This window comes from Euleptes europaea, chromosome 14, assembly GCF_029931775.1.
Source record: "Euleptes europaea isolate rEulEur1 chromosome 14, rEulEur1.hap1, whole genome shotgun sequence".
Classification (NCBI taxonomy): domain Eukaryota; kingdom Metazoa; phylum Chordata; class Lepidosauria; order Squamata; family Sphaerodactylidae; genus Euleptes; species Euleptes europaea.
This window is the reverse complement of record NC_079325.1, coordinates 51,494,425-51,521,019: the sequence shown is the minus strand read 5'-3', so window position 1 is coordinate 51,521,019 and position 26,595 is coordinate 51,494,425. Positions and strand designations below refer to the sequence as shown.

At 46.4% G+C, this 26,595-nt stretch overlaps 1 protein-coding gene across 1 annotated transcript in view; it reads left to right on the top strand.

Annotated features, from left to right (window-relative positions):
* DDX31 (DEAD-box helicase 31) overlaps positions 1 to 26,595 on the top strand; it is a 77,913-nt gene that overhangs the window by 45,127 nt on the left and 6,191 nt on the right. Inside the window, exons 18-19 of the mRNA XM_056860164.1 lie at positions 14,022 to 14,133; positions 21,517 to 21,691. Of these exons, the coding sequence (XP_056716142.1) occupies positions 14,022 to 14,133; positions 21,517 to 21,691 (287 nt within the window). The remainder of the gene's footprint in view (positions 1 to 14,021; positions 14,134 to 21,516; positions 21,692 to 26,595) is intronic.

Here is a 26,595-nt window from a genome sequence, read left to right as displayed (position 1 = left end):
TCCAACGATTATCCCAGCATGTTTCCTGCCCAAATCTCTCTGAGAACCCCCAAGGAAAGGAGGCCCAGCAGGGCTCTTTGGCATCCCGTTCCAATGATCCTGTCTAACTAGATCCAAATTCAGCACCACCCTCTGAGGCCAAAGAAAAAGGAGATGCCTGGTCATTTTCTAATTCTTTCTTGAGATGTTCACTGACCAAGACAGGTGGAGAGAAAGGAGTCGCACCAGTTTGCGTTTCCTGTGTTTGCGCAGATTTCTGGCCCATCAAGACCTAGGCCCATCAAGTCCAGCAGTCTGTTCACACAGTGGCCAATCATGCCTCCAGGAAATCCTCAAACAAGTCAACTTCAGCAGCATTATCCTGCCTGTGTTCCACAGCACCTAATATAATAGGCATGCTCCTCTGATCCTGGGGAGAATAGGTATGCGTCATGACTAGTATCCATTTTGACTAGTAGACATGAATAGCCTTCTCCTCCATGAACATGTCCACTCCCCTCTTAAAGCCTTCCAAGTTGGCCGCCATCACCAAATCCTGGGGCAGGGAGTTCCACAATTTAACTATGCATTGTGTGCAGAAATACTTCTTTTTATCTGTTTTGAATCTCTCACCTTCCAGCTTCAACAGATGACCCCATGTTCTGGTATTATGAGAGAGGGAGAAAAGCTTCTCCCTGTCCACTCTGTCCATACCATGCATAATTTTATAGACCTCTATAATTTCTCCCCTTAACTGCCTTCTTTTCAAGCTAAACAGCCCTAAGCGTTTTAACCGCTCCTCATAGGGCAGTTGCTCTAGCCCCCTGAACATTTTGGTTGCTCTTTTCTGCACCTTCTCAAGGAAAGGACGGCTTGGTCCAGGTTGTGGGTTGTTTTCTTTTGAGCACCAAGTGATGAAGGCACACATGGGAAACTGGATTAATAACAATGCTTGTGAGCTATTGGGATTGACTTGCCTGACTGTGTCTCAGGATTGAGCCCACATGTTGGAGAGCAGGTTTGGATGCTGAGCCTCATCACAAACTTAGCCAGGATCTGAACCTCCATCCCCCCCCCAAGTGAACATGTGGACAATTGGGGATAGAGAGAAATCAGCCTGCAAGTGAAGCTTTCTCTCTCTGTGTGTGTGTGTTTAAACCTGCACATTCTGAGCTTTGCCAGTGGAGAAAAAATGCCGTACAACGCGCTCCCTCATAATGTTATTTTCTTCTTCCTGCCTCCACTGATGTCCATTACAAATATCCCTTTGGCGTCTGTGTTTTTTGGCCTCTGAGAATCTAGCAGCAGGCAAGAGATGCCGAGAACACCTGTAAAATGTATTTTTAATCTTTAGGCGCATAAAATATATATGCGGCCGTGTCTGGGTGCATGAATGTTCACCTGCCTACAAAGAGAATACGTTTGATCCTTGCACTTTCTACTGGTGGGGAGGGGGCGGGCTGGGGAAGACTCCCGGGGTGGGGGGCTCCGCATGTGGGGGTTGGAATTCGCTGGGCCAAAAGTTATGAAAAACAAAACCCTTCATTTTGTTGTCGAGGGTCTTTTGGAAGCGAGATAAGGCATCGCAACTCAATCCCACACCTTGCTTCTTTGCCCCCTACCCCCCAGACAGAAGAATAGCTGTCTCGCCTTCCCATGTTGACCATTTTAACAGTCGAGCTTTCTCAGTACTGCTCCCTGATGCAGGCTTATCCAGGGCCAGTTTAGGTGCCGTGACCCTGCGCACCTAGCTCTGCTTAGCGGATCAGGACCTCACACTCTCTCTCTCTCTCGCTGCTTCTTCATTTCCCTTGCGAATTCTCCCATCCTTCTGAGGCATCCTTGTATAAGAGCCAGTGTGGCGTAGTGGTTAAGAGTGGTGGTTTGGAGCGGTGGACTGATCTGGAGAACCGGGCTTGATTCCCAACTCCTCCACAAGAACGGCGGAGGCTAATCTGGTGAACTAGATTTGTTTCCCCACTCCTATGCATAAAGTCAGCTGGGTGACCTTGGGCTAGTCACACTCTCTCAGCCTCACCTACCTCACAGGATGTCTGTTGTGGGGAGGGGAAGGTGATTGTAAGCCGGTTTGAGTTTCCCTTAAGTGGTAGAGAAAGTCAGCATATAAAAACCAACTCTTCTTCTTCTGCTTCCTCCTCCTCCTTCACCACCACCACCACAAAATGTTACCATTGCACTGGTGCAAACTGTGGTTTGCCCTAACGGGATTTTGAAAGGTGGGTTTGAAGCAGGTTTACAACCCTCAGCTAGGAAGGAGTCCGGTAGCTGTGAAACATGGCCGTAGCTGATAGTGATATCCCCCTACCCCATGGTTAAAGTAGGCCCAGGAATGCTTGTGGGGGAGAGGACCCATCAAACTCATCATGCACTTCAGAGACAGATCTGTGACATCTGCCGTGGGCCAAAGAAATACTCCTGTTGTTTCCCCTCAAAGGATTCCCATAAATTTGAAGATTCCCAAAGAAGAAGAAGAGTTGGTTGTTATATGCCGACTTTCTCTGCCTTTTAAGGAGAATCAAACCGGCTTACAATCATCTTCCCCTCGCCACAACAGACACCCTGTGAGGTAGGTGGGGCTGAGGGAGCTCTGTGACTAGCCCAAGGTCACCCAGCAGGCTTCTTGTGTAGGAGTGGGGAATCAAACCCGGATCTCCAGATTGGAGTCCACCGCTCTAACCACTACTCCACACTGACCTGTTGACATCTGCCAAACTGTCTTTTCCATACCTCCTTAGACCCCCCCCTTTCTTCCTCCCTGTCCACTCATCTCTCCCACTCTTGTCTTCTCTTTAAAAACATTTAAAAGATGGCTATGGGGTTGTTTGAGTGACACACCTGAGGCCAAAGGACAGGCCTGTAGTGCGTCATTATTCACAGCAGAGGACTAACAGTTCATTTAGACATCCTTCACTTAAGTCCTTTAGACAAATTGGTCAGCTTTTCCTTTGTTTTGCTCCAACAATAATAATAAATTATATTTTGCATACAAGTAGTACTTCATGTCCATTACATTGCAGCCTTTACAACACCTCTGTAAGGTCTGTCAGGATGATTATCCCCCTGCTGTAGAATGTGATGGTCCTGGGTTTATAGTAGGGGTGAGATTTGAACCAGGGGTCTCAGCTGCCTTTCTCCTATGCAATCGGACATCTAACTGGACCATGAAGCTTCTGTTTGAAAAGCAGCCAGCCTAAACCTGTGATGGCCACAGGCACAGACGGCTTTAAAGGGGGCTTAGACAGGTTCATGGAGGGTAGGTCTATCAATGGTTACTAGCCATGGTGACTAAAGGGAACCTCCACATTCAGGGGCAGTCAACCTCTGAATCCCAGTGCTGGGAGGCAACATCAAGGAAGGCCTCAGCTTTTATGTCCTGTTGTTGGCCCTTCAGAGGAATTGGTTGGCCACTGTGTGAGACAGGATGCTGGACCACTGGTGTGATCCAGCAGGACTCTTCCTGTGTTCTGACACGTGCTCTCCAGTTGTGCCATTTGCTTTGAAGGGGAAGGTTGTGGCGTATGCTTGGCCACTGCAGACTCTTCCCTCGCCTGTGGTCTTCCTCCAGGCAATCCCTTTTGCAGAGGCTCATGACAGGGGATTAGTTATCTCGTCATTTGGGGTCATAGCCCAGCACAGTTCTTAGGGGTGGTAACTGGAGCTTCAGATGTTTGTGTGAACCCCTGGGGATTTTCTAACACCTAGGTAGACAGCCATTGTACACCTTGTGTTTCCACGCGCGCACACCTAAAATGCATTCAGTGTATGCTTGAAAACGTGATCTGTGAATGCAACAAGCACGTGTGACATGCAAGTGTGTTTAGATGCCAGGACTGCTTGCAGCTCTGTGACTTTACACGATGTCCCAGGTGCCAGAGAGCTTGTGTGTGTGTGTTTGTGTGTGTGTTTTCCTATCCAGCTCTGAGTCAGTTTTAAATTTAGACTTCCAGACCTGGAAGGGAGGAATTAAACCACCCCATTAGGGTGCAGTTTTAAAAATAAAATCTCTCTCCAGGGGATGAGAAGAGGTATAAAAAGAAAGAAGGGACTGAGAAGAGTGGGGGGGGAGGGTGATCTGTTTTCTAAGTGCGTTATATTTTTCTGCCATTTGCTGTTCTCCTTCTCCCTTTTCTTAGTTTGTTTGTCTCCCTCTGACCTCCAGCCTTGTTTTCCCACCCCCATGTACATAGCTCCCCCCTTTTTTTAATCCCTCGGTTGAATCATAATCATTCCCCCCCCCCCTTAAATTCGCTCTGCTTCCCTTCCTTCCTTCCCTCCATCTTTTCCTTTCTGGAGAAGGAAGAAGAGATGCCTCATTTTGAAACCTAAAGAGGTGGGGAGGGTGGCGGGGTGGGGGGGGGGAGAATGAGAAGTCCTTTGTAATATATTGCCATATTATCACTAAATCCCCAGACAGTTGTGGCATAGAAGCTAGTCACCTGTCACTTAAGTTTGAGGTCTCTTTAATTTTCTCCAGGAATTCGCGCCGGGCTGTCTTTAATTTGCGGCCTTTATTGGAATTCTGAAACCTTTCCTGCCTTCCCCGGTGCTCAGATCTATTCTGAGCTCCGATACAGAATGTATACAATAACCAACAGAGGGATTTGGTGAGGGCTGAAGCGCTGTTTATTTAACACTCTGGAGGGATTTTCGGGTTTATTTGGTCCTCGCTGCCCGCTTTCAATAACGCTTTGACAACCGTTCTGCCCTTCTCATTAATTTTAAACAGTTAAAACACAGGGAGGGGGGGAAGGGAAGGAGGGGGGAAAGTTTTCATTATTAAAGTGCTTTACTTTTTAATAACAGAGGATTCTGTCCGCCAGGGGAAAGGGCAACTTCGCTTAATTTCACATTCATATTAAAAAACGCCGGGAAGGTGACACTCTGCGCAACCCAAGAGGCTTAACGAAAGAAATAGGTGGATTCGGGGGGGGTGTTGCAGGGGAAGGCAGGGAGGAGGGGGGGAGAAGAGAGAAAGTTTTTTAGCATTTTCACATGGGCAGAAACTTTACTTTTTTGAAAAAAAATTAATTTTTGCACTTCTTTTCCCATTAAAAATGTCCGAAGCGGTGGACAGCGATAAAAATACCAGACTCTCCGGCCACATGTAACGAAGGCAAGACGCACACTGAATATTTATTTATTTGTTTGTTTGTTGGGTTTATATCCCACCCTCATTCCCAGCAAGCTGGGCTCAGAGCAGGTCACAACATAATTATAACACATCATAAAACGCCAATTAAAACACGCATTAAAACAGACTTAAAAATTCTATACTTCATACTATAACGAAGAAGAAGAAGAAGAGTTGGTTTTTATATGCCGACTTTCTCTACCACTTAAGGGAGACTCAGACCGGCTTACAATCTCCGTCCCCTCCCCACAACAGACACCCTGTGAGGTAGGTGGGGCTGAGAGAGCTCTAAGTGAGCTGTGACTAGCCCAAGGTCACCCAGCTGGCTTCGTGTGTAGAAGTGAGGAAACAAATCCAGTTCATCAGATTAGCGTCTGCCGCTCATGTGGAGGAGTGGGGAATCAAACCCGGTTCTTCAGATCAGAGTCCACTGCTCCAAACCACTGCACCACACTTGCTCTCACGATGGCATATGATTCTCAGATGCAGCCACTGGACAGACCTAGTCGGCAGTGGACCCCGAACCACGTTGGGGGAAGGATGGGGAGGCCAGCCAAATGATGGTAATGGGGGAAAACATTGCAGCTGCCCTCAGTTGTAGGCCTGGTATAACAGTTCTACTTTGCAGGCCCTGCGGAACTCCTTTAGGTCCAGCAGGGTCCCGATGTTACTTGGCAGACTGTTCCACCAGGCCGGGGCTGAAAAAGCCCTGGCCCTTGTCGAGGGCAGCTGCACACTCCACGGGCCGGGGACCACCAGTAAATTGTTATTCATTGAGCGTAAATTTCTCTGGGGGTGTACCAGGAGAGACGGACCCGAAGGTCCCGAATAATGCCCTTTCAATCCACTTTCAGTCCGCTTTGCAAGTGGATTTTACTGTGTGAAACAGCAAAATCCACTTGCAAGTGATGGCTAAAGTGAAATGAAAGTGAAAATGCGTTATTCAGCACGTGTGAAAGCACTTGGTCCACTTCTGGGCTGTGGTTGAGGCATCTTGGGTAGTAAGGGCATAACAACAGCCCTGCTGGATCTTGCCAGTGGTCCATCTCGTCTAGCATCCCCTTTCCAGTCCTGGTCATCCGGATGCTTCTAGGAAGCCCCACAGACCAGGATGTGAAGGCAGCTGCCCTGCCATGTATGCTTGATCCCAGGATCAGTTATTCAGAGGTACCCTGCCTCTGTACATGGAAGTTCCATTTAGCTCTCTGGGTTAAAAGCCATCGATCCTCCAGTCGGATCCCGTTTCAATGCTGTGTAAACCAAAGGCTATTGCCACATTCTAAAGCAGTGAATTCCATAAGCTAATCATGTATGTGTGTGCATGTTAAGTGCTGTCAAGTGAATTCCCTCTCATGGTGATCCTATGAATACATGTCCTCCAAAACATGCTCAGGTCTTGCAAACTGAGGGCCATGGCTTCCTTGTAGAGTTGGGTCTTCCTCTTTTCCTGCTGTCTTCCACTTTTCCTAGCATTATTGTCTTTTCCAGTTACTCTGGTCTTCTCATAATATGGCCAAAGTGCGATAGCCTCAGTTTAGTCATTTTAGCTTCTAGGGTCAGTTCAGTCTTGATTTGATCTAGAACCCACTGATTTGTCTTTTTGGTGGTCCACGGTATCCGAAACCCTCTCCTCCAATACCCCATTTCAAAGGAATCTACTTTCTTCCTATCAGCTTTCTTCATTGTCCAGCTTTCACACATAGTAATAGGGAATACGATGGCATGACTTAACTTGATCTTGGTTGCCAGTGACACATCCTTTCACTTCAGAATGTTTTCTAGCTCCTTCATGGCTGCCCTTCCCAGTCTCCTTCTGATTTCTCGGCTGCAGTCTCCCTTTTGGTTGATGATGGAGCCAAGGAACAAAAAGTCTTGAACAATTTCAATTTCCTCATTGTCCACCTTAAAGTTGAGTATTCTCCAGTAGTCATTATTTTTGTCTTCTTGATGTTCAGCTGCAGTCCTGCTTTGGCACTTTCTCCTTTAACTTTCAGCAATAGTCATTTCAAGTCTTCACTTTTTTCTGCCAGTAATATAGTATCATTGGCATATCTCAAATTGTTAATGTTCCTCCTCCCAATTTTCATGTAACATGTACAGATACCATCTAAAAATAAATTCTATTCTGGTCCAGGTTATACATTCAATTGCATCAGTGAAAAACTTTTGGTGGGGGGGGGGGATCTACCAATTCAGGCAGTTTGCACAAAGCAGAAACTCTAGCTTTTCAGTGAAAAGGGCTTTGCCTAACCCTGATCATGATGTGCTAGTTGTCTACGTACACGGCTTGAAGGCTTTCCTGTTGTTGTTGTTTGAAGCGAAGCAATATCCCACCTTAAAATTTTAAAATGGTACAAACTAGGAAGTACTTCACCATTTGACTCTCCTGAGTGTATAAAATTGGCCATAATTTTGTTATCTTTTTCCTTCATTTGTACCCCACCTTTTCCCCCAATGGGTTCCCAAAGCAGCTTACATTTTTCTCCTCTCCTTCATTTTATCCTTGTAACAACCCTGTGAGGTAGGTTAGGCAAAGAGTGTGTGTGACTGGTCCAAAGTCATCTAGAAAGCTTTCGTGGCAAAGCAGGGATTCGAATCTGGGTCTCCCAGATCCTAGTCCATGACCACTATATCACACTGGCTCTCCTACTTTCTCATGCTATCTTGTATCTTACCAGTAAACTCAAGACTGACTCCCATCAGCGAAATGCAACTTAGGCTAGAAAATGGCTCTAAATTTTTGCTTGGTAGGATACAAGCCACTGTTTATAATGGACTGATTTGCCTTCCCCCATATGTGCCAGGCAATGAATCTAACAATTCCTTTTTATTGTCCTGCTGATTTCAGTGTTAAATCCTGCCTTGCAAAGTTTTTTTTCCCCTTATCGCTTAACAATGTAACCAACGACTTCTGCAGCTGGCTAAAAATCTGAATTGATTTTCAGTACTGAAATATGAGCACCTAGGCAGGAAGGTCTGAATCGCCTAGTTTAGCGCGCTTGCAGAACTCCATTGCCACAGAAAATGATGTGGAATATATGGAATCTTTCTCTTTCGAAGCAATTACCATTGGCAGCGGTTCCCAAACTGTGCTCCATGGAGCACTTGGTGCTCCGCGAAATATCTCCTAGTGCTCCATGAAGAGACTGGAAAGAAAAATACTACTGTCATTCTGTTTAGTATATAGGTGCTAGGTGAAAATTAGTGCTCCGTGACGAATTTCTCTCCTGGAAAGTGCTCCATGACTCAAAATGTTTGGGAACCGCTGGGCTGGAGTATGCAGCAGTCTGGATTTTAAATATAACTATAAAAATATAATGAAGTATAAGATCGGGTGCAGATGTAATACTAACTTTCTGCAACCTGAAGTTTGCAGATTTGGATCCAGTCTTGGGAACGTGTGCTCCTTCTCAGCTCAGGTTTTCTTGTCTTCGTTTGTCAGCTTTAACCATGGTTTAGTGTTATGAACATGCTGAAGCTAACTAGGGTTCCCATCCTAACTTAGGGCTTACAAACCCCAGTTAGCTTTTGGTATGGGAAATACAATGCTAAACCGTTGCAAGAGCCAGCAAGGGTGGGAGATATGCCCAGGGGAAATCCCAATTAACAAACTACAGTTTACTGGCAGCTGGCCGGACTTCTATGGCAAGACCTACAGATTTAATGCAGTTTGATTTATGTTTTATATTCTGCTTATACTCCCTGGCAGAAACCAGAGCCTTCACAGACAATATTTAGCACAGTTTTCGTGCAGTTACTTGAGCGTTCCATGAAGCCTTTCAGCGGGAACTTTTTAAAGTGAATATTTGCATTTCCATTTATTTATTTATTTATTTACACCCTCCCCTTTTTCCCCCAGTTGAGACTCAAGGCAGAACACCGTTCTCCCCTCATCCATTTTTTGACAGCAGCCCTGTGAGGTAGGCCAGGCTGAGAGAGTTTGTGATAGGCCCAAGGTCACCCAACGAGTGTCAGTTGTAGAAGTGGGGTTTCGAACCCTGGTCACCCAGGGTCCTGGTCTGCCACTATCCACTACACCCCACTGGTTCTCATCTTCCCATTTCACATAGCACAGTGTTTCGTCCTTGGGGCAAAGCAGCATTCCAGCATCACCAAAACTAGCACTTTTGCTGGAGAGTGTTGGTTGGAATATGGTTAGGAGTGTATTGTATTAATTTTTTATTCATTTCCTTTCATTTCATTAACCTTTATTGGCATACCAAAAGACAGAGATAAAAAACAACAATATACCTCCAAAGGGCAATACATATAAGTTGCAAGTCAGGTTAATAAAACTTTTCTTGTTCTTTAAGAACTCCTGAAAGAAATTCAGCCACGGTAGCCGTGATTTTAGGATCATGATCACTCAAAAGAAATTTGCATTTCACTTCATTACTCCTGTAACTGTTGTACTGGAGCAAAGTAAATAGCAGTTTATCCCGCAAAGTCACATAGAAGGGGCAATCTAAAAGGATGTGGTCAATTGTATCCAACAAATTTATTGTGTAGTTATATTTTTTTGTATTATTCTTTTTTATGTTTGAAAATATAATAATTTTTTTTTTAAAAAAGGAGTGTATTGCAGGGGCCTATTGGACAGGGGCTGTGTCATAAGAACATAAGAAAGGCCCTGCGGGATCAGACCAAGGCCCATCAAGTCCAGCAGTCTGTTCACACAGTGGCCAACCAGGTGCCTCTAGGAAGCCACTAACAAGACGAGTCCAGCAGCAGCATCCTGCCTGTGTTCCACAGCACCCAAAATAATAGGCATGCTCCTCTGATACTAGAGAGAATAGGTATGCAGCATGACTAGTATCCATTCTAACTAACAACCATGAATACCCCTCTCCTCCATGAATATGTCCACTCCCCTCTTAAAGCCCTCCAAGCTGGCAGCCATCACCACATCCTGGGGCAGGGAGTTCCACAATTTAACTATGTGTTGTGTGAAAAAATACTTCCTTTTATCTGTTTTGAATCTCTCACCCTCCAGCTTTAGCAGATGACCCCGTGTTCTAGTATTATGGGAGAGGGAGAAGTTTTTCTCCCTGTCCACTCTCTCCAAACCATGCATAATTTTATAGACCTCTATCATGTCTCCCCTCAGCCGCCTTCTTTCCGAGCTAAACAGCCCTAAGCGTCTTAACCGCTCCCCATAGGAAAGTTGCTCTAGTCCCCTAATCATTTTGGTTGCTCTTTTCTGCACCTTCTCAAGCTCTGTAATATCCTTTTTGAGGTGTGGTGACCAGAACTGTACGCAGTATTCCAAGTGTGGTCTCACCATAGATTTGTACAAGGGCAGTATGAGATCAGCAGCTTTATTCTCTATTCCTCGTCTAATTATGGCCAGCATGGAATTTGCCTTTTTTACAGCAGCAGCACACTGGGTTGACATCTTCATTGAGCTATCCACTACCACCCTAAGATCCCTTTCTTGGTCTGTCGCTGCCAGCACAGATCCCATCAGTGTATATGTGAAGTTGGGATTTTTTGTCCCAATATGCATCACTTTACACTTACTCACATTGAATCTCATTTGCCATTTTAATGCCCATTCTTCCAGTATGCAGAGATCCTTCTGGAGCTCTTCACAGTCCGATTTTGTTTTAACCACCCTAAATAATTTGGTGTCATCTGCAAACTTGGCTACTTCACTGTTTAACCCCAACTCCAGGTCCTTGATGACCCCAACTCCAGGTCGTCACCAGTGGGGTTTTTGTTTTGTTTGTAGGCCAAGCGTTCCCCCTTGTAGGTGACTTGAGAATAGGAATTCTTTAGTATATAGACAATGGTGAAAATTGCAAGGTTCATACCCAGAGTGGGAACTGATCCTCTCAAATTCCAACTGTAAATAATTTTTCTATTTTGAGCCACAGTCACAACATCAGCAATATTTGCATGCATGCATCATCCTGATGGTTTTTCCTCTTCCTGAAAGCGACATTCACCTGCCATCTTTCGGCAAATCTGCCTGCATGGCCTTCAGCTTCCTAATCGGGTCTGTGATGCTGCTGTAATTTAACATAAGCAGAACCTGCCAAAGTGTTTGAAGCCAGCCTTTCAAAGATGGCTTATTTTTACTCTTCCTGTTTGGAGCTATAAGCATTTTTTGAGGCTGTTAGCATATTCTTCTCTCTCTCTCTCTCTCTCTCTCTCTCTCTCTCTCTCTCTCTCTCTCTCTCTCTCTCTCTCTCTCTCTCTCTCTCTCTCTCTCTCTCTCTCTCTCTCTCTCTCTCTCTCTCTCTCTCAACATCTAGTGTTGAAAGAATAGGAGAGAACTTGCATGAAGCAGAAAATAAAGAAGAAAGAGGGGATCTCTTAACGGCCAGGAATATGGGGTTGAGAGGGTGTGTGCTATCAGTTTTGTATGTTTCATTATTGTGCTTTTTTTAAAATTAAAATTTGTTTCTGGGGTTCGGGTTCCTTTTAGTTCCAGTGATTTCAGTGGGACTTAGAAGTGCTCTGTCACGCTTATTCATACCTCTGTGTATATAAATTGGATGAATCATCTCACTAAAATCACAAGCCTCTTAAAATCAAGCTGCTGGAAATAGATGGGGAAGGTGACAGCAGCCACCGCTAATTCATTTTAGAACGTTTGGGGTTGGTAGAGTTCCTGTTTTAGGCCCCAAATTTCTTCTCTGGCATCCCTAGTTAAAAGGATCTCGGGTAGCAGAGCAAGGAAAGTTTCTGTTTGAATTCTTGGGGAGACGGTGCAAGCCGGATCAGCCAGTACTGGACTGAGGGGCACACTATCTGATTCGGTAAATGGCAGTTTTTCCACACAAACATTTCCATACTCTCTCTGAATTTCCAGGCATTTGGTGGGCCTGTTTAGACAGCATATTCCACTGTTCTCTGTGATGTTCTTTGTCTAACCCAGGGGTGTCAAACTCAATTGTTACGAGGGCTGGACATGACATAAATGTCACTTGGTCGGGCCGTGTGTACCATAAAATTTAATGCCAAGTACCGGAGATACAAACTTTGTAGAAGACACAGGTAAAGCCAGTTAACGATATTATTTATTTATTTATTCATTAATTCATTCAATTTGTGGCCCGCCCTCCCCGGCCAAAATTAGGCTCAGGGCAGGTAACATCATTTAAAATATCAATAGTACTAAAAACAGTACGTACGTCAAACCAACACTAAGCAATAAAATCCGAGTTAAAATCAACAAAATCCCAGGATGGTGCCCAAATTTAAATCAGATTGACCAGGTTTACTTTTTACTTAACATACAAACATGCTTAAGACAATAACATCCTTAACAGTATTTTCTTTTATTTAACCGTTGTTGATAATTGACACCTCAGGACTTGGGGGGGGGGGATGTGCAGATAAGAGCCCTCCAAGGGGCCGGATTCCACCCCGCCACCCGGGCCTTATGTTTGACACCCCTGGTCTAACCGTTGGGATGCGCTTTTTGTGGAGCTGCCCATATAGACAGCCCAGAATCTTCAGCAGGTCAGAATGAGGCTTCCCGGGTTTTTCTGGGGCCACTGTGTAAGGTTGTTTTACGTCAACTTTGCAAGAGAGCCCCCCACCCCACCCACGTTTCCAGTTTTTCTCCAGGCCAAATTCAAGGTGCTGGTTTTGTCCTTTGAGGCTCCAAACAGCCTGGCTCTGGTCAGCACCTTCTCCCACGTCTCCCTCTTCCAACCGGAGAACCGAGGTCGCGTTTGGAGGGCCTTCCGCAGATTTGGTCAATCCCAGACTCTGGGACAAATTTCTCCTCAGTAGAACTTGCACCTCCTCAGTGTTGACTCCCTTATGATGGAGTTCCCTGCTGAGGGCTGCCTGCCATGTTTACCCCAATCGCCCTCTCAGGAATGCAAGTAGGGTTGCCAACCTCCAGGTGGGGCCTGGAGAGCTCCTAGAATTACAGCTGGTCTCCAGACTGCAGAGATGAGTTCCCCTGGAAGAAGTGGCTGCTTTGGAGGGTGGGCTGTATGACATTATACCCCACTGAGGCCTCTCCCCTTCCCAAACTCCGCTCTTCCCAGGCTCCACCCCTAAATCTCCAGGAATTTCCCAGCTTGGAGTTGGCAACCCTAAATACAACATTTGCACGTTTCCTGTTCTCTGATGTTGGTTTCCTCCTGGCTGCGTTGGATATTGTTACTGAGGTTGCAGTCTTAGTCTGTTAATTGGTTAAATCCATTTTGATCAACTAAAAAGATGTCCCCAGTTAATGCAAGAACTTCCATAAACTGAGAGCGGTGGTCAGAATCTTAGAAGATGTATTCCTCCTTCTCACGTTGAGGGAATGCCTGTGCCAAGATGGTGCCTGTCGCAACACTTTATGTAGTGGAGTGGTATGCATAGGTAGATGTATACAGATTTAATCAATTTAATCATAAACAAAAATTCCTTTAATCACTTGTCAGCCCTCATTATTACTATTGATGATGATTTCATTGTTGTATGTTAGTATCGTTCCTAAATGGTATTGATAGTGCATTGTTTCCACTGTTATTGGCTTCTTTGAAGAACAGTGGATTAAAAGAAACATTTAAATGGGGCAAATAACACTGAATACAGTTGTGGTGCCACCACAGAGAAGTCCCTGCCCCTAATGAAATTTTGTGTCCAACAACAAGAGGGCCCTATACTAAGGCCTTTCCTCCCCTACCAAATTCTTAAAGAAAAGGGAGGTGCATAAGGGTAAAGATGTGAAAGGTGTCACCTTGACCTTTCTGTTTCTGGGTTGGAAAAATGACTGGTAATTTTTCCAGAATAAATCTATATATATGGGGTTTCTTACTACCCACCCTCATGCTCCGGGTTGTTACTGTGTGACTTTCCTTCTTATAGAATCTCTTCTGAACCTGCTTGAGTATTCTTGCCTGACTTCTAATCTCTCTTTCCCTCCCCTTTGCTACAGAAGTTCCACGGCAGAGACCCTCAGGAAGTCCGGCGCAGAGCCACTGTCCTGCAGACTGAATTTGAGAATTTTGTGCACTCCAACATGGGAACTGTCCAGCGAGCCAAAAAAGGTCAGGAGCTTGTTCTCTCTAACTTTAGGGCATTGTAATTTCTAATTTTGGTGCAATCGGGAAAGAAGCCTTTAAAACTTTGTATCAGTCAGAGCTGTGGGGCGGTGCAGACATAATTCCATCTCCCTCTTAACTGGTTTAAGATAACAAAGCCAACCCTCATGAAGATCACCCCTTCTCCATAGCCTCCCTCTCTACCCCTGTAACTACATTTCATGGAAACCCCAGAGGAACTCTGCCATTGGCATAAGGTTATGCCAATGAAGAGATCACACAAATTGGGACTTTTATGCAAAGTGCCTTGCAATTTATGCTGCTCTGCATAAGTGTTTCAGGTTTTGCTGATCATAAGAAGGGGCCATTGCAGAGCAGAGAATCCAGTTCTATTCAGCTCTTGGGCATCGGATTTCTGCAGCATTTCTCACACACTTTTAAACAGACCTTTGCAATCATAAGGGCTAGAATCATGGGGGGAGGGAGTCCAACGTCAAGGAAGAAGAAGAGTTGGTTTTATATGCTGACTTTCTCTACCTTTTAAGGAGAATCAAACCGGCTTACAATCACCTTCCCTTCCTCTCCCCACAATAGGCACCTTGTGAGGTAGGTGGGGCTGAGAGAGTTCAGAGAGAGCTATGACTAGCCCAAGGTCACCCAGCTGGCTTCATGTGTAGGAGTGGGGAAACCAAACCGGTTCACCAGATTGGAGTCCGCTGCTCATGTGGAGGAGCAGGGAATTAAACCTGGTTCTCCAGATTAAAGTCCGCCCCTCATGTGGAGAAGTGGGGAATTAAACCTGGTTCTCCAGGTTAGAGTCCGCCACTCATGTGGAGGAGCAGGGAATCAAACCTGGTTCTCCAGGTTAGAGTCCTCCACTCATATGGAGGAGCAGGGAATCAAACCTGATTCTCCAGATCACACTCCACCGCTCTTAACCACTACACCACGCTGGCTCTCTATGCTGAGTTCTACAGCCAGTGCCACGTCTGTGCTTTTCCTATACTCCTGAAGAACTGTGGCATTCACACAGCCATATCATCCCCATTTTTCAGATAAGTAAACTGAGGCAAAAAAAAGCAGTTCTGTAATTTGCAGAAGGTGCCAGTAGGCAGGGAATAAAATCTGTAACCAGCACCAAAACCTTCTGCATTTTTTTCCTGTTAGCTTTCTGCACAAGGCAGACCCTTCCAGCTCCTCACCCCCCCCCCCCAGTGGCTTCACGCTCTGCAATCTGCATTTGCAGAATTCCCACTGCCGGCTGGCTCCATTCAACCTCCCTTCTTTTCCTCCTTGGCCCAAGCCTGGGATGGTGAATAATTAACGTGGCAGCTGGCTCACACGCTGGTGGCAGAGAATCAAACGGAAATCGTGCCGCGGCTGCTTCTCTCTCTTGCTTCTTCCCGCCCTCCTCCTTCATTTGCTGACCTCGGTGGTGTTGATACCCGTGCTGGATCACAGGCTGGCGTCCAAGAGGATTGGCGTCTTTTTACCTCGCCAACCTTGCGCTCAGATCTTTTCAAAAACGGAAGCTCGGTTGGGGAGACTGAGCCGTTTGGGACTTCTTAGGGGGAAATTGTGGTTTTCACGCTGTGCTCGGGCGAACCCTGGGGGGAAGTGATCAGGGTTTCTCAGCAAGAAGAACAGTGTCAGCAAAGAAGCGTCCCTTGAAAACAGCTTGCCCACATTTACCAATCTTACCCTGCTCTGCTAAGCCTTGGGAGATTGCAGGACGTGCCGCTGGAGGCCTGTCATCTCCGTTTGCAGAGCTCAGCAGTGAAGTTCAGCAGGCCAGCAACCGGCACTTTGGCTGTATGCCTTAGAAGACCTCCTGACCCCTGTGCAATAGATGTCATTGTGCCAAAGGATATAGGCAGGTCTGCTAGCCTGAATGGCTTCTTAAGAAGTTTCATAAGGGACAGTTCTGTCAACTGTTTTGAGACAAGATAACTGTCTAGGTTCCAAATCCACATGAAACCCATTGAAGGAGGAATTGGTGGCAGGGCTGGGAAAGGCCTGTCTTTGCTTGAGACCAGGAGTAGCTGGGTGGTCAAACAACCCTTCAGTGCTGACAGCCCTGCAGGGCCTGCTTGGCTTGGGCCCCAGTTACGGCAACAGTGGTGGTAAGTGTAGGTTCATCTGCTGGGTGAGCCGACACCTGTTTCCATCGTCACTGTGTCCCCTGTGGCTCTGCCCAGCACCACAGGGACCAGTGGCCCTCTAAAGCAGTGGCTCCAGGGAAAAGGTCCTGGTAAGCGAAAGGGCTTGTTTGCCCAGCCTGAGGCCCTGGAGAACTTATGCCAGTCCGAATGGACAACACTGAGCTACTCGGACCAGTGTTCTGACTCTGTGTAAAGCTGCTCCATGTTCTGATTTATGGGTCTCAGGCTACCATCTGGGCCAGAGAATAAAAATGCCACCCTAGTGCTTCTCCTGGTTTAATACTGATACCTGGCACTGTGCTTCATGTATGTGATCTCACTTGTATTTACAACTGCCCTAGAAAGGCCAGTCAGGGTTTCCCTAGGTGAGAAATTGAAGCAGAGTCTGAATAGCAGCATATTTTAGAACTCTTTGAACATCAGGCAATTGTGACCTGCTTTGTATAATTTATTCCTGTAGAAGGGAAAAATGCTTTGAAGCAGTCAAAAAGAGCCTTTGTTGACCACTGGTGCTTCTCCTGGGCCATCTTCAAAGTTTTCCTCACCCGATTTCAGACTTGTCTTCACCCACCTTAAGGGCTAGTAATTTACATCGTGTTGGTTTGCTTGGTTTTAGTTCAAGCCAGATATTGGTTATATGACTGGTATCAACTATGCTGTTTCCTTCTGGAATGGTGGCATGTGCGATCAAGGTTGGCCTCAGTGAGGAGCGTGGCCTTTTCAGTGGTGGCCCTGGAGCCATGGATTAACCTTCTAGAGGAGATTCACTTGAAAGCATCTTTGTAGGCTTCATATAGCACTGGAGGGCCTACTTTTTCTAGAAACCATTTGCAGGTACCTGAGTCAAAGGTCTGTGGCATCATAACTGCTGCTGCTGTTGTTGCAGCTGATTTATGATGCCTTTAGTTGAGGCTTTTAATGATACTTTGTTGTGAGCTGCCTCAAGTGCAGGACAGGCAGGATACAGAAAGAGTGGTGCCTGGGAGGGTGGATTTCGAGGAGGGTGTTGAAGTCACTTCCAGGTGACACTCAAAAATTTCCCCTCTATGGTCTTTACTATGAAGACATGGGGAAATTCCTAGAGTATAACTATGGAGGCCATTTTTTTTCTCCAGCTCCTCAGTTTCTCAAGAGTAGTGGGTTTACCCGCCACAAACAGGCAAATGGCAAGCCTGCGTGCACACCCAGGCCATTTATGCATGGCTGTTTCCTCGCGGTCACCCCACCGACTACTTCGGGGCTTTGCTTTGATTATGCTTGCATTTTCTGACTGTCAGTGGTTGCCTCGCTCTCCCCGTGCGTTTCTGCGGGGTTTCCCCGCATTTTCTGAATGCTGACTAAACAAGAATCCAGAAAACATGAGCAAAATGCACAGGGAGAGCTAGGCAACCTCTGATGGTCAAAAAATGCAAGCATAATCAAAGCCATGAAGTAGTCAGTGGAGTGGCCGCAAGGAAACTGCCATGCATAAATGACCCCAAAGGTCTCACATGAACATGCTCTTGTGTGTGTGTTAAGTTCCATCAAGTCTCTTCTGACTCATGGCGACCCTATGAATGAAAGTCCTCCAAAATGACCTATCTTTGACAGCCTTGCTCAGATCGTACAAATTGAAGTCTGTGGCTTCCTTTATTGAGTCAGTCCATCTCTTGTTGGGTCTTCCTCTTTTCCTGCTGCCCTCAACTTTTCCTAGCATGTCTGTCTTTTCCAGCGACTCTTGTCTTCTCATAATGTGACCAAAATACGATAGCTTCAGTTTTGTCATTTTAGCTTCTAGGGTCAGTTCAAGCTTGAACATGCCGTTAGCAATGACAAACAGTGTTTCAGCTTATTTTGCTTTAACCAGTGAGGACTAGAAACTTCCTGGGAGTTGAGGAGAAAATGATAAGCTTAGACTATCCTGGACCATTTTTGTATAATGAATTAAGCCCGAGAGCGAGCCGGGTGTGAGTGGCCGAGAGCGCCCTATGTGGTAAAGTTGCCTCAGAGTCCGTGAGCCGGCACCCGACGATATCAAGCTGTACCATCAGAGAGGTTGCTCCCTTGCCATTCCCCCCCTCCACCTTCCAGACAGTCTCTAAAAAATGGATGATGTGAAATGAGAAGCAGGGCTCTCCTTCGTTACTCCCTCATTGATTGGGAAATGGAGCTCGCTTTGCTCGGCAAACAGAGCTTTGATGGATTCCCAGGGTCCTTCCAGCCACTGATCTCACTAAAATGACATTTTTATTACTGTTCGTAAACCCCAATCTCCTGCCACCGCTGAGAGATTAGGCTTAAGCTGTGGGCAAACTTGCCGGTCTAGTGCCTCAGCAAGGAAGGGCAAAAGAGGCTGAGGGGTTTTTCTTCCCCCCCCCTCAGATTTTGATGGAGTCGAGGGACGAGGGTTGGGGCGCAGGAGGCTGAGCTGAGGGCAGGGCCCAAGCGAGAGGAACGAGAGAGAGGGAATGAACCGCCTGGCTGGATTTCTTGGGTGCCCCAAAGCCAGTGCTGGTATTCCTGTGAGAATCCTCTGACACAGATAAGGATCAAGGATCTCGGGGTGGGGGTGCCTTCAGCACCGTTGTATGTGAAGACTGTGGGTTGCGGTGCTTTCAATTCCTAGAGAGGCCAACAAGCTCTACAGAGAGCCGGCTTGGTGTAGTGGTTAAGAGCGGTGGTTTGGAGTGGTGGACTTTAAGCCGGTTTGATTCTTAAGTGGTAGAGAAAAGATTCTTAAGTGGTAGAGAGAAGTAAAGGTCCCCTGTGCAAGCACCGGGTCATTCCTGACCCATGGGGTGACGTCACATCCTGACGTTTCCAAGGCAGACTTTGTTTGCGGGGTGGTTTGCCAGTGCCTTCCCCAGTCATCTTCCCTTTACCCCCAGAAAGCTGGGTGCTCATTTTACCGACCTTGGAAGGATGGAAGGCTGAGTCGACCTTGAGCCGGCTACCTGAAACCGACTTCCGTCGGGATCGAACTCAGGTCGTGAGCAGAGCTTGGACTGCAGTACTGCAGCTTTACCACTCTGCTCCACAGGGCTCCTGGAAGAGAAAGTCGGCATATAAAAAACAGCTCTTCTTCTTAAAGCCAGAACACAAGGCAGAGAACATATTTGTTGATATCCTGCTCTTCTGAGGCCCAGGGTAGTATGGTGTGGTAATGATCTTGTCAGACTAGAACTGAGGTGACCCGGCTTCAACTGGGCATTCTAACGCTCAGTGGGCGACCTTGGTCCAGTTGCCCTCTTTCAGCCCAACCCACCTCACAAGATTGTTGTGAGTGTAAAGCGAGAACGGGAGAACGATGCAAACCCCCCCCCCCGGGCTCCTCAGAAGAAGGGCGGGATGACAACGTATGTGACGGGATTCCCTCAGAGCGGAGTAAAAGTCCAGACAAAATTCTAATTGTGTGCTGGATGGTTGAGAGGGGGCTGGTTTTGTCTGCTCGACTCCCTGTCGTTGCCCCATCCCGGGGGCAAGGGGCATTTCTGACAGGAGGCCTAGGGAGTGGGGTCTCTGGGCCAAACCACTACATGACCCCAGTCCACAAACCCCCTTTCTTTAAAAAACTAAAACAATAATAATGGGAAGGGATGGGAGGTCGAGGGAAAGATCCAGAGTAGGGCCATGGCCCCGAGGGTAGGAAGTTTGATCCATCTCCCTGTATTGTTCCACCCTCAACAACACAAACTATGGTATCTATATGAATGTCTCTGAAGAAGTGAGCTGTGGCTCACGAAAGCTGCTACCCTGCCAGAAATTTTGTTAGTCTTTAAGGTGCTGCTGGACTCTGGCTCTTTTCTACTGCTGGGTGTATGTATTGTGTGTGTATGTGTCTGTCCCCAGCCCACACACATTCACACAAAATCCAGGCAGCTCTGAGGGGAACAATTGTTATCAGGGTGGGGATGGAACCAAAGGATTTTTTTTTTATTCTTGCCTCATAAAATACTTTACAACCCTGTACCCGTAGCCCCTTCTCGCTTAACCGAAACTATATCTTATTATGAAATGGACATTTCCATTCTTTGAATGGTTCTTGTCCATAGCAAGTCGACACTACTGATATCATTATTTTTTTGGTAAGCAGTTAGCTTCACTAAAATATAAACCTCTTTTATTTTTGACAACCAGTCATGTATCTTAGGGAGGGTTGTAAAGTATTTTATGTGACTTTATGTGATTATGTGACTATTTGTGTTTAGTTTATGTATATATTTACTGCTGACGGTCCGTTTTTATTAATTATTTTTAAAAAATCGTGCCTCATCTTCAGTCTGATCCTATACACCAGCTGCTTTTACCGTTAAAAAAAACAACACTCTCAGCCTAGCCTACCTCACAGGGTTGTTGGCGAGGATAAAAGGGAGGAGAGGAGAACCATGTAAGCTGCTTTGAGTGCCCACTGGGGAGAAAAGTGGGATACAAATAAAGTAAATAAATACATAAAATGTTCTTTCTCACAGCCAGAGGGGTATAGAATGTTGGGCTGGGAGACCCAGGCTGAGTTCCTTACTCTCTGGGAGACCTTAGGTCAGGTACCATCTTTCAGCTTAACCCACCTCATGGGATTGTTGTGAGGATAAAATGGAGGATGGAGGAGCTATGTATGCCACCGTGCGCTCCTCGGAGGAAGGGCAGGGTAGAAGAGTTGTAGATGTGCAACTATACACAGATTTAGTGAGCGGATTAATGAAACTTTAGGTCGCGTGACGAATCAGTTAGCAACTCTGGCTGTGCGGGTATGGGCTTTGGGTACAGGGCATGCAAAAAGAAAGGGGGATGCACCGAAACAAAATGGGGACAAAAAGCAATGATTGGTACAGGGGAATAAAATTTAATAAACCAAGTACCCCTACGCATTTTGCAACAAGCTTCCTCAGGGGATCTATTCTCTGCTCAAGCGTCCTGGGAAACTTGAGCAGATAATAGATCCCCCTGAGGAAGCCTGTGCAAAACACGTAGGGGTACTTTGTTTATTAAATTTTATTCCCTTGCACCAGTCGTCGCTTTTTGTCTCTGTACAGCGCTTGCAACCCACAATGGTCTTAAGCCTAGATATGCAGCGCATGGGTAACCTCAGGTTACTTCGGCGTATGTGAAAGGCACATGCTTTGAGGCACTATGTCTTGTCTTTCAGGAGTTGAGCCCCATCTCAAAGTCTGAAAAGGACAGGAATTTCATCTCCTGTACAAAGGTAATCCCCAGTAACAACCTCTCCCTCTTTCCCCTCCTCTCTCTCCAGCTTTGCAGTCCTTCATTCGGTCATACGCAACATACCCCGCCAGTCTCAAGCACATCTTTCACGTCAAGTCGCTCCATTTGGGTCACGTGGCAAAGAGCTTTGGGCTCCGGGATGCCCCCAAGAACCTCAGCGCCTCTACTCTTCCAAAGCAGGGGAAGAACCAAAGGAAGAAAAGGTAGGATGGTTCTCTGTCCATCTTGTTACTGGGCCCACCTCAGGGTGGTAGTTCTGAAATCTGAGATGGCCTCTCTCAGGGGGCCCTTCTCCTCGTACCAGTCTCCCCACCCATTTTTCTCTTACGGGGGTGACCTGTGTCAGGTTCCTATCATAAGAACATAAGAACAGCCATGCTGGATCAGACCAAGGCCCATCAAGTCCAGCGGTCTGTTCATACAGTGGCCAACCAGGTGCCTCTAGGAAGCCCACAAACAAGACGACTGCAGCAGCATTCTCCTGCCTGTGTTCCAAAGCACCTAATAGAATAGGCGTGCTCCTCTGATCCTGGAGAGAACAGGTACGCATCATGACTAGTATCCATTTTGGCTAGTAGCCATGGATAGCCCCATCCTTCATAAGACCATAAGAAAGGCCCTGCTGGATCATACCAAGGCCCATCAAGTCCAGCAGTCTGACACAGTGGCCGACCAGGTGCCTCTAGGGAGCCCACAGAGAAGACGACTGCAGCAGCATTGTCCTGCCTGTTTCCACAGCACCTAATATAATAGGCATGCTCCTCTGATCCTGGAGAGAATAGGTATGCATAGCCCTCTCCTCCATGAACATGTCCACTCCCTTCTTCAAACTTTCCAAGTTGGCAGCCATCACCACATCATGGGATAGGGAGTTCCACAATTTAAGTATGCGTTGTGTGAAGAAATACTTCCTTTTATCTGTTATCAAAAGCCAAATAACATTTGTGGCCTGAGAGCATGAATCATCTTTCCTCCCCTGAACTTGGTGCTTTATAAAAGCTCTCTAAAAGCCAGTGGCAGGCACCTCGTCTTGTGGCAGTGAGTTCCATAAGTTAACAAAGCGTTGCATCGTGTTCTCTGACCTAAACCTGTCCTCCTTCGGTTTCATGGAGTGAGCCCTGCACAATCCTGATTGTGGGAGCATGGCTGCCCTTACTCTAACACCTCTAATTGTTGAAATCTTTACCGTGTCCCTCATCCCCAACAATTCAATTTTTTCTAAGCGAAAAACCATCCAGTGCCTTTCAGTGTTTGAAATTTTTAACTCATCATAGCACTGTATTTTAAATTTAATTATTGGTGGGTTTTATTTGTATTCTTTTTTTAAAAAAATGATGGATGTAACTTTTATGAATCTTCTTCCTTCAGTGCTTATGAGCTACCACCTTGTGCCCAACAAAACAAAAAGGGTGTTTTAGTAATCTGGGGAGAGGTCAAAGAGACCCCAAAACAAAGGTCACAGACATTAAAAATTATGCAGGTTGTACTGAGGATCAAAAAAGAGGGCCACACCAAAACAAACGGAGACAAAAAGCAGAGATTGGTGCAAGCGGGGTGGGGGGTTAATTTTATGATTAACGTGCTCGGGACGTTTGAGTAGTTTCTCTAAGAGAGCTGTGACTAGCCCAAGGTAACCCAAGGTAACCCATATGGCTTCATATGGAGGAGTGGGAAAACCAACCCGGTTCACCAGATTAAAGTCTGCCGCTCAGGTGGAGGAGTGAGGAATCAAATTTAGTTCTCCATATCAGAGTCGAACTGCTCCAAACCACCACTCTTAACCACTACACCACACTGGGTATCCTTTAACCAGACATCCAAAAAACCAGAATAACCTGAAAACTGGAAGTTTTGAGCTGCCATGCAGACATTACTCACAGGCTCTCAGCAGCGCCATTGATGGTTCAATGTACACAAAATTATTAAAAATATTGTTTAAAATTACATTCAGGCTATGTGTATAAAGTGTATATAAAATATCAGTGAATTTTGTGTTTAGACTTAGGTCCCATCTCCAAGATTTCTCATTATATATATGCACATATTCCAAAATATGGAAAGATCTGAAATACGGAACACTTCTGGTCCCAAGAAGCCCGGATAAGGGATACTCAACCTGTATTATTTTTGTGAATTTCACTCTATATGGTCATTTCACTTTCCCATTCGCTGCAGTTAGGGGTAAAAACTACCCCAGCATCCTTTGGAGAATGCACTGCAGTTTACAAAAAGTTTGTGTGGGGGGGGGATGAAACACCATTGGCAACTGACCTCATTAAGATTGAGGAATATGCACATTATGGAATTGCAGATTGCAAACAAAGTCTTATCAGTGTTTTCCCACCTCTCCATGTTAATTTGAGCCCACATTTTGTTCAAAGAAAAGGCAGCGGGGAACAGAAATAAATAAATAAATAACTTTCTTCCTCTCTTTCCACCTTTCTCTAGTTCTCACTACAATTTCTTTCTTCGCCCTCCCCCTTATGCTGCTCTTTTCTTTCTTTCTTTCTTTCTTTCTTTCTTTCTTTCTTTCTTTCTTTCTTTCTTTCTTTCTTTCTTTCTTTCTTTCTTTCTTTCTTTCTTTCTTTCTTTCTTTCTTTCTTTCTTTCTTTCTTTCTCCCTCCACAAACATCTGGGTTACTTTTCTGGTTCTGATTCCCCCCGCCCCTACACACATATATACACTTCATTTCGTTGAAACTCTTTATGTGTACTCAGTTGCTGCTGCGTCCAATCTGCAAGAACTGGCCGTACAATTAAAAAAACCCTTAATCTGCATCACAGGGCTCTGACATCTTTAGCTCGGGCTGTACAAGGTACACACGCACACTTTTTTTGTTTTTGGATAAAAACAAAAAGAAAAGAGAAGTAGGATGGGGGGGAACGGCGGTGGGCGGGAAGTCCGCCGAGCCGCATTGTCCCTGCGTTGGGAATCCCTCAGGGAGAGGCTGTGCTTTTCGCTGCCTCCTCCTTCGGCTGACCCGCACCAGCAGATGGGCAGCAGGACAGGAATGCCCTTGCGAGCAGGGGATTTATCGGGGCTTTATTTCCCGAAGAATAGGCTGATTAGCCGATAAAGAGCATGTAAGATGGGACGGGGCAGGCTTTGATGTCTCGCGGGCCCAGCGGGGAGCGGGGTAATGACTGACGCTGCTGTGTCACCGGATTACAGCAGCCGGCGACAACACTGCTCTCTGTTCCTGAGATGTTGTCGCTCCTCTCTTAAGGAACCTCTTTATTGTTGTTGTTGTTATTGGGTCTGAAACACCCACCCCCCCAGTGCAGAACAGCTTACGATGTAACCTCTACACCACAAAGCCAGCTTGGTATAGTGGTTAAGAGCAGTGGTTTGGAGCAGTGGACTCTGATCTGGAGAACTGGGTTTGATTCCCCACCCCTCCATCTAATAAATAAATAAAGAGGCTGGAGCAAATCCATGACCTGGGCCTTGCTGAGTCCGCTGTCCATACCCAAATTGGAAGTGGGGTTCTGGTAGGTCCTGGGTACAAATGGACCCAGTGCTGTGCCCAGTCATATGTTCAGTGTGGTGGACAGCCAATGTGGTGTAGAGGTTAAGAGCTGTGGTTTGGAGCAGTGGACTCTGATCTGGAGAGCCGGGTTTGATTCCCCACTCCTCCACATGAAGCCAGCTGGGTGACCTTGGGCAAGTCACAGCTCTCTTCCAGCTCTCTGAGCCCCACCTACCTCACAGGGTGTCTGTTGTGGGGAGGTGATTGTAAGCCGGTTTGATTCTTCCTTAAGTGGTAGAGAATGTCGGCATATAAAAACCAGCCCCTCCTCCTCCTCCTTCTTCCAACATTGCCAAAACGTCTGCTAGCTGAGTTTGTTTTTGAAACTGAATTAAATGTTCGGAGCGTCCCTTCAGTTACTCAGCCCCCAGAGATGAGGCATGGATCTGGTCCAGCCTCTTTCCTTATTTGTTTGAATATTTTTCTTCCCCGGGGAACTGAAGGTGACACACAGGGTGATACTGTGCCGTCTGGGCTCATCTAATGTGCCATCTAATAAATAAATAAAGAGGCTGAAGCAAATCCATGACCTGGGCCTTGCTGAGTCCGCTGTCCATACCCAAATTGGAAGTGGGTTCTGGTAGGTCCTGGGTACAAATGGACCCAGCGCTGTGCCCAGTCATATGTTCAGTTCTGCCGGGAAAGGGGGGCAACGGGCTCACTCCCTTTCTCACCCCAAGTACAAAACCGTTAATCTGACTGGAGCTTCCAAAAACAAAACCGTACTATTGGCTGCCGAAAGCATCAGCTGATTAACTCTTTGCTTTCCGGGTGGGTGTAGAATGCTCCACCGTGTTGCTTTCACTCCAGATCCATGTTTCTTTTTTCATTGCCAGGATTCCATCCTGCAGAATTCCAAGTAACAATGACAGCCTCTGCGCATGCGCTGAGTGCCTTTCCTTTCCTTCACTCTGTATTGAACCCCTGAATATTAGCAATGGAGGAGGTAGCATACTTTCCGGGGCACAGCATGTAATTTATGGGCAGAATCGAGCTTTGGCATTCCAAATTTTTGCTCCGACCTTTGTGAAGTGGCTAATTTAGGTGTATAAGTCTGGGAAGTGATTGACCAGAAGCCAAACTCTGTGACTGGATCCATCTCCTGTGTAGCAGAAAACAAGGTAGAAGGGTTCCTACAGGATCCCAGACCGCAGCCTGTTTACTTTGTCCCACCAGCCTACATAGGAGCCACCGGGAACTGAGCCAGCTGTTTCTCGTGGTTCCCTTCCTTGGATGCAAACGAATCCAGGACCTCCCTGTTTTAGAGGGACAGATCCTTAACATTCATATGCACCACCCACAGCACCTTTTTTGGCAGGTGCGCCAGGAGGCCCCTCTGCAATACTGGGGGACAAGTGTGGTATACTGGTTAAGAGCAGTGGACCCTAATCTGGAGAACTGGGTTCAATTCCCCACTCCTCCACATAAGCAGCAGACACTAATCTGGAGAACAGGGTTCTATTCCACACTTCCCCCGCATGAGCAGCTAACTCTAATCTGGTGAACCAGGTTGGTTTCCCCACTCCTACACATGAAGCCTGCTGAGTGACCTTGCGCTAGTCACAGTTCTCTCAGAA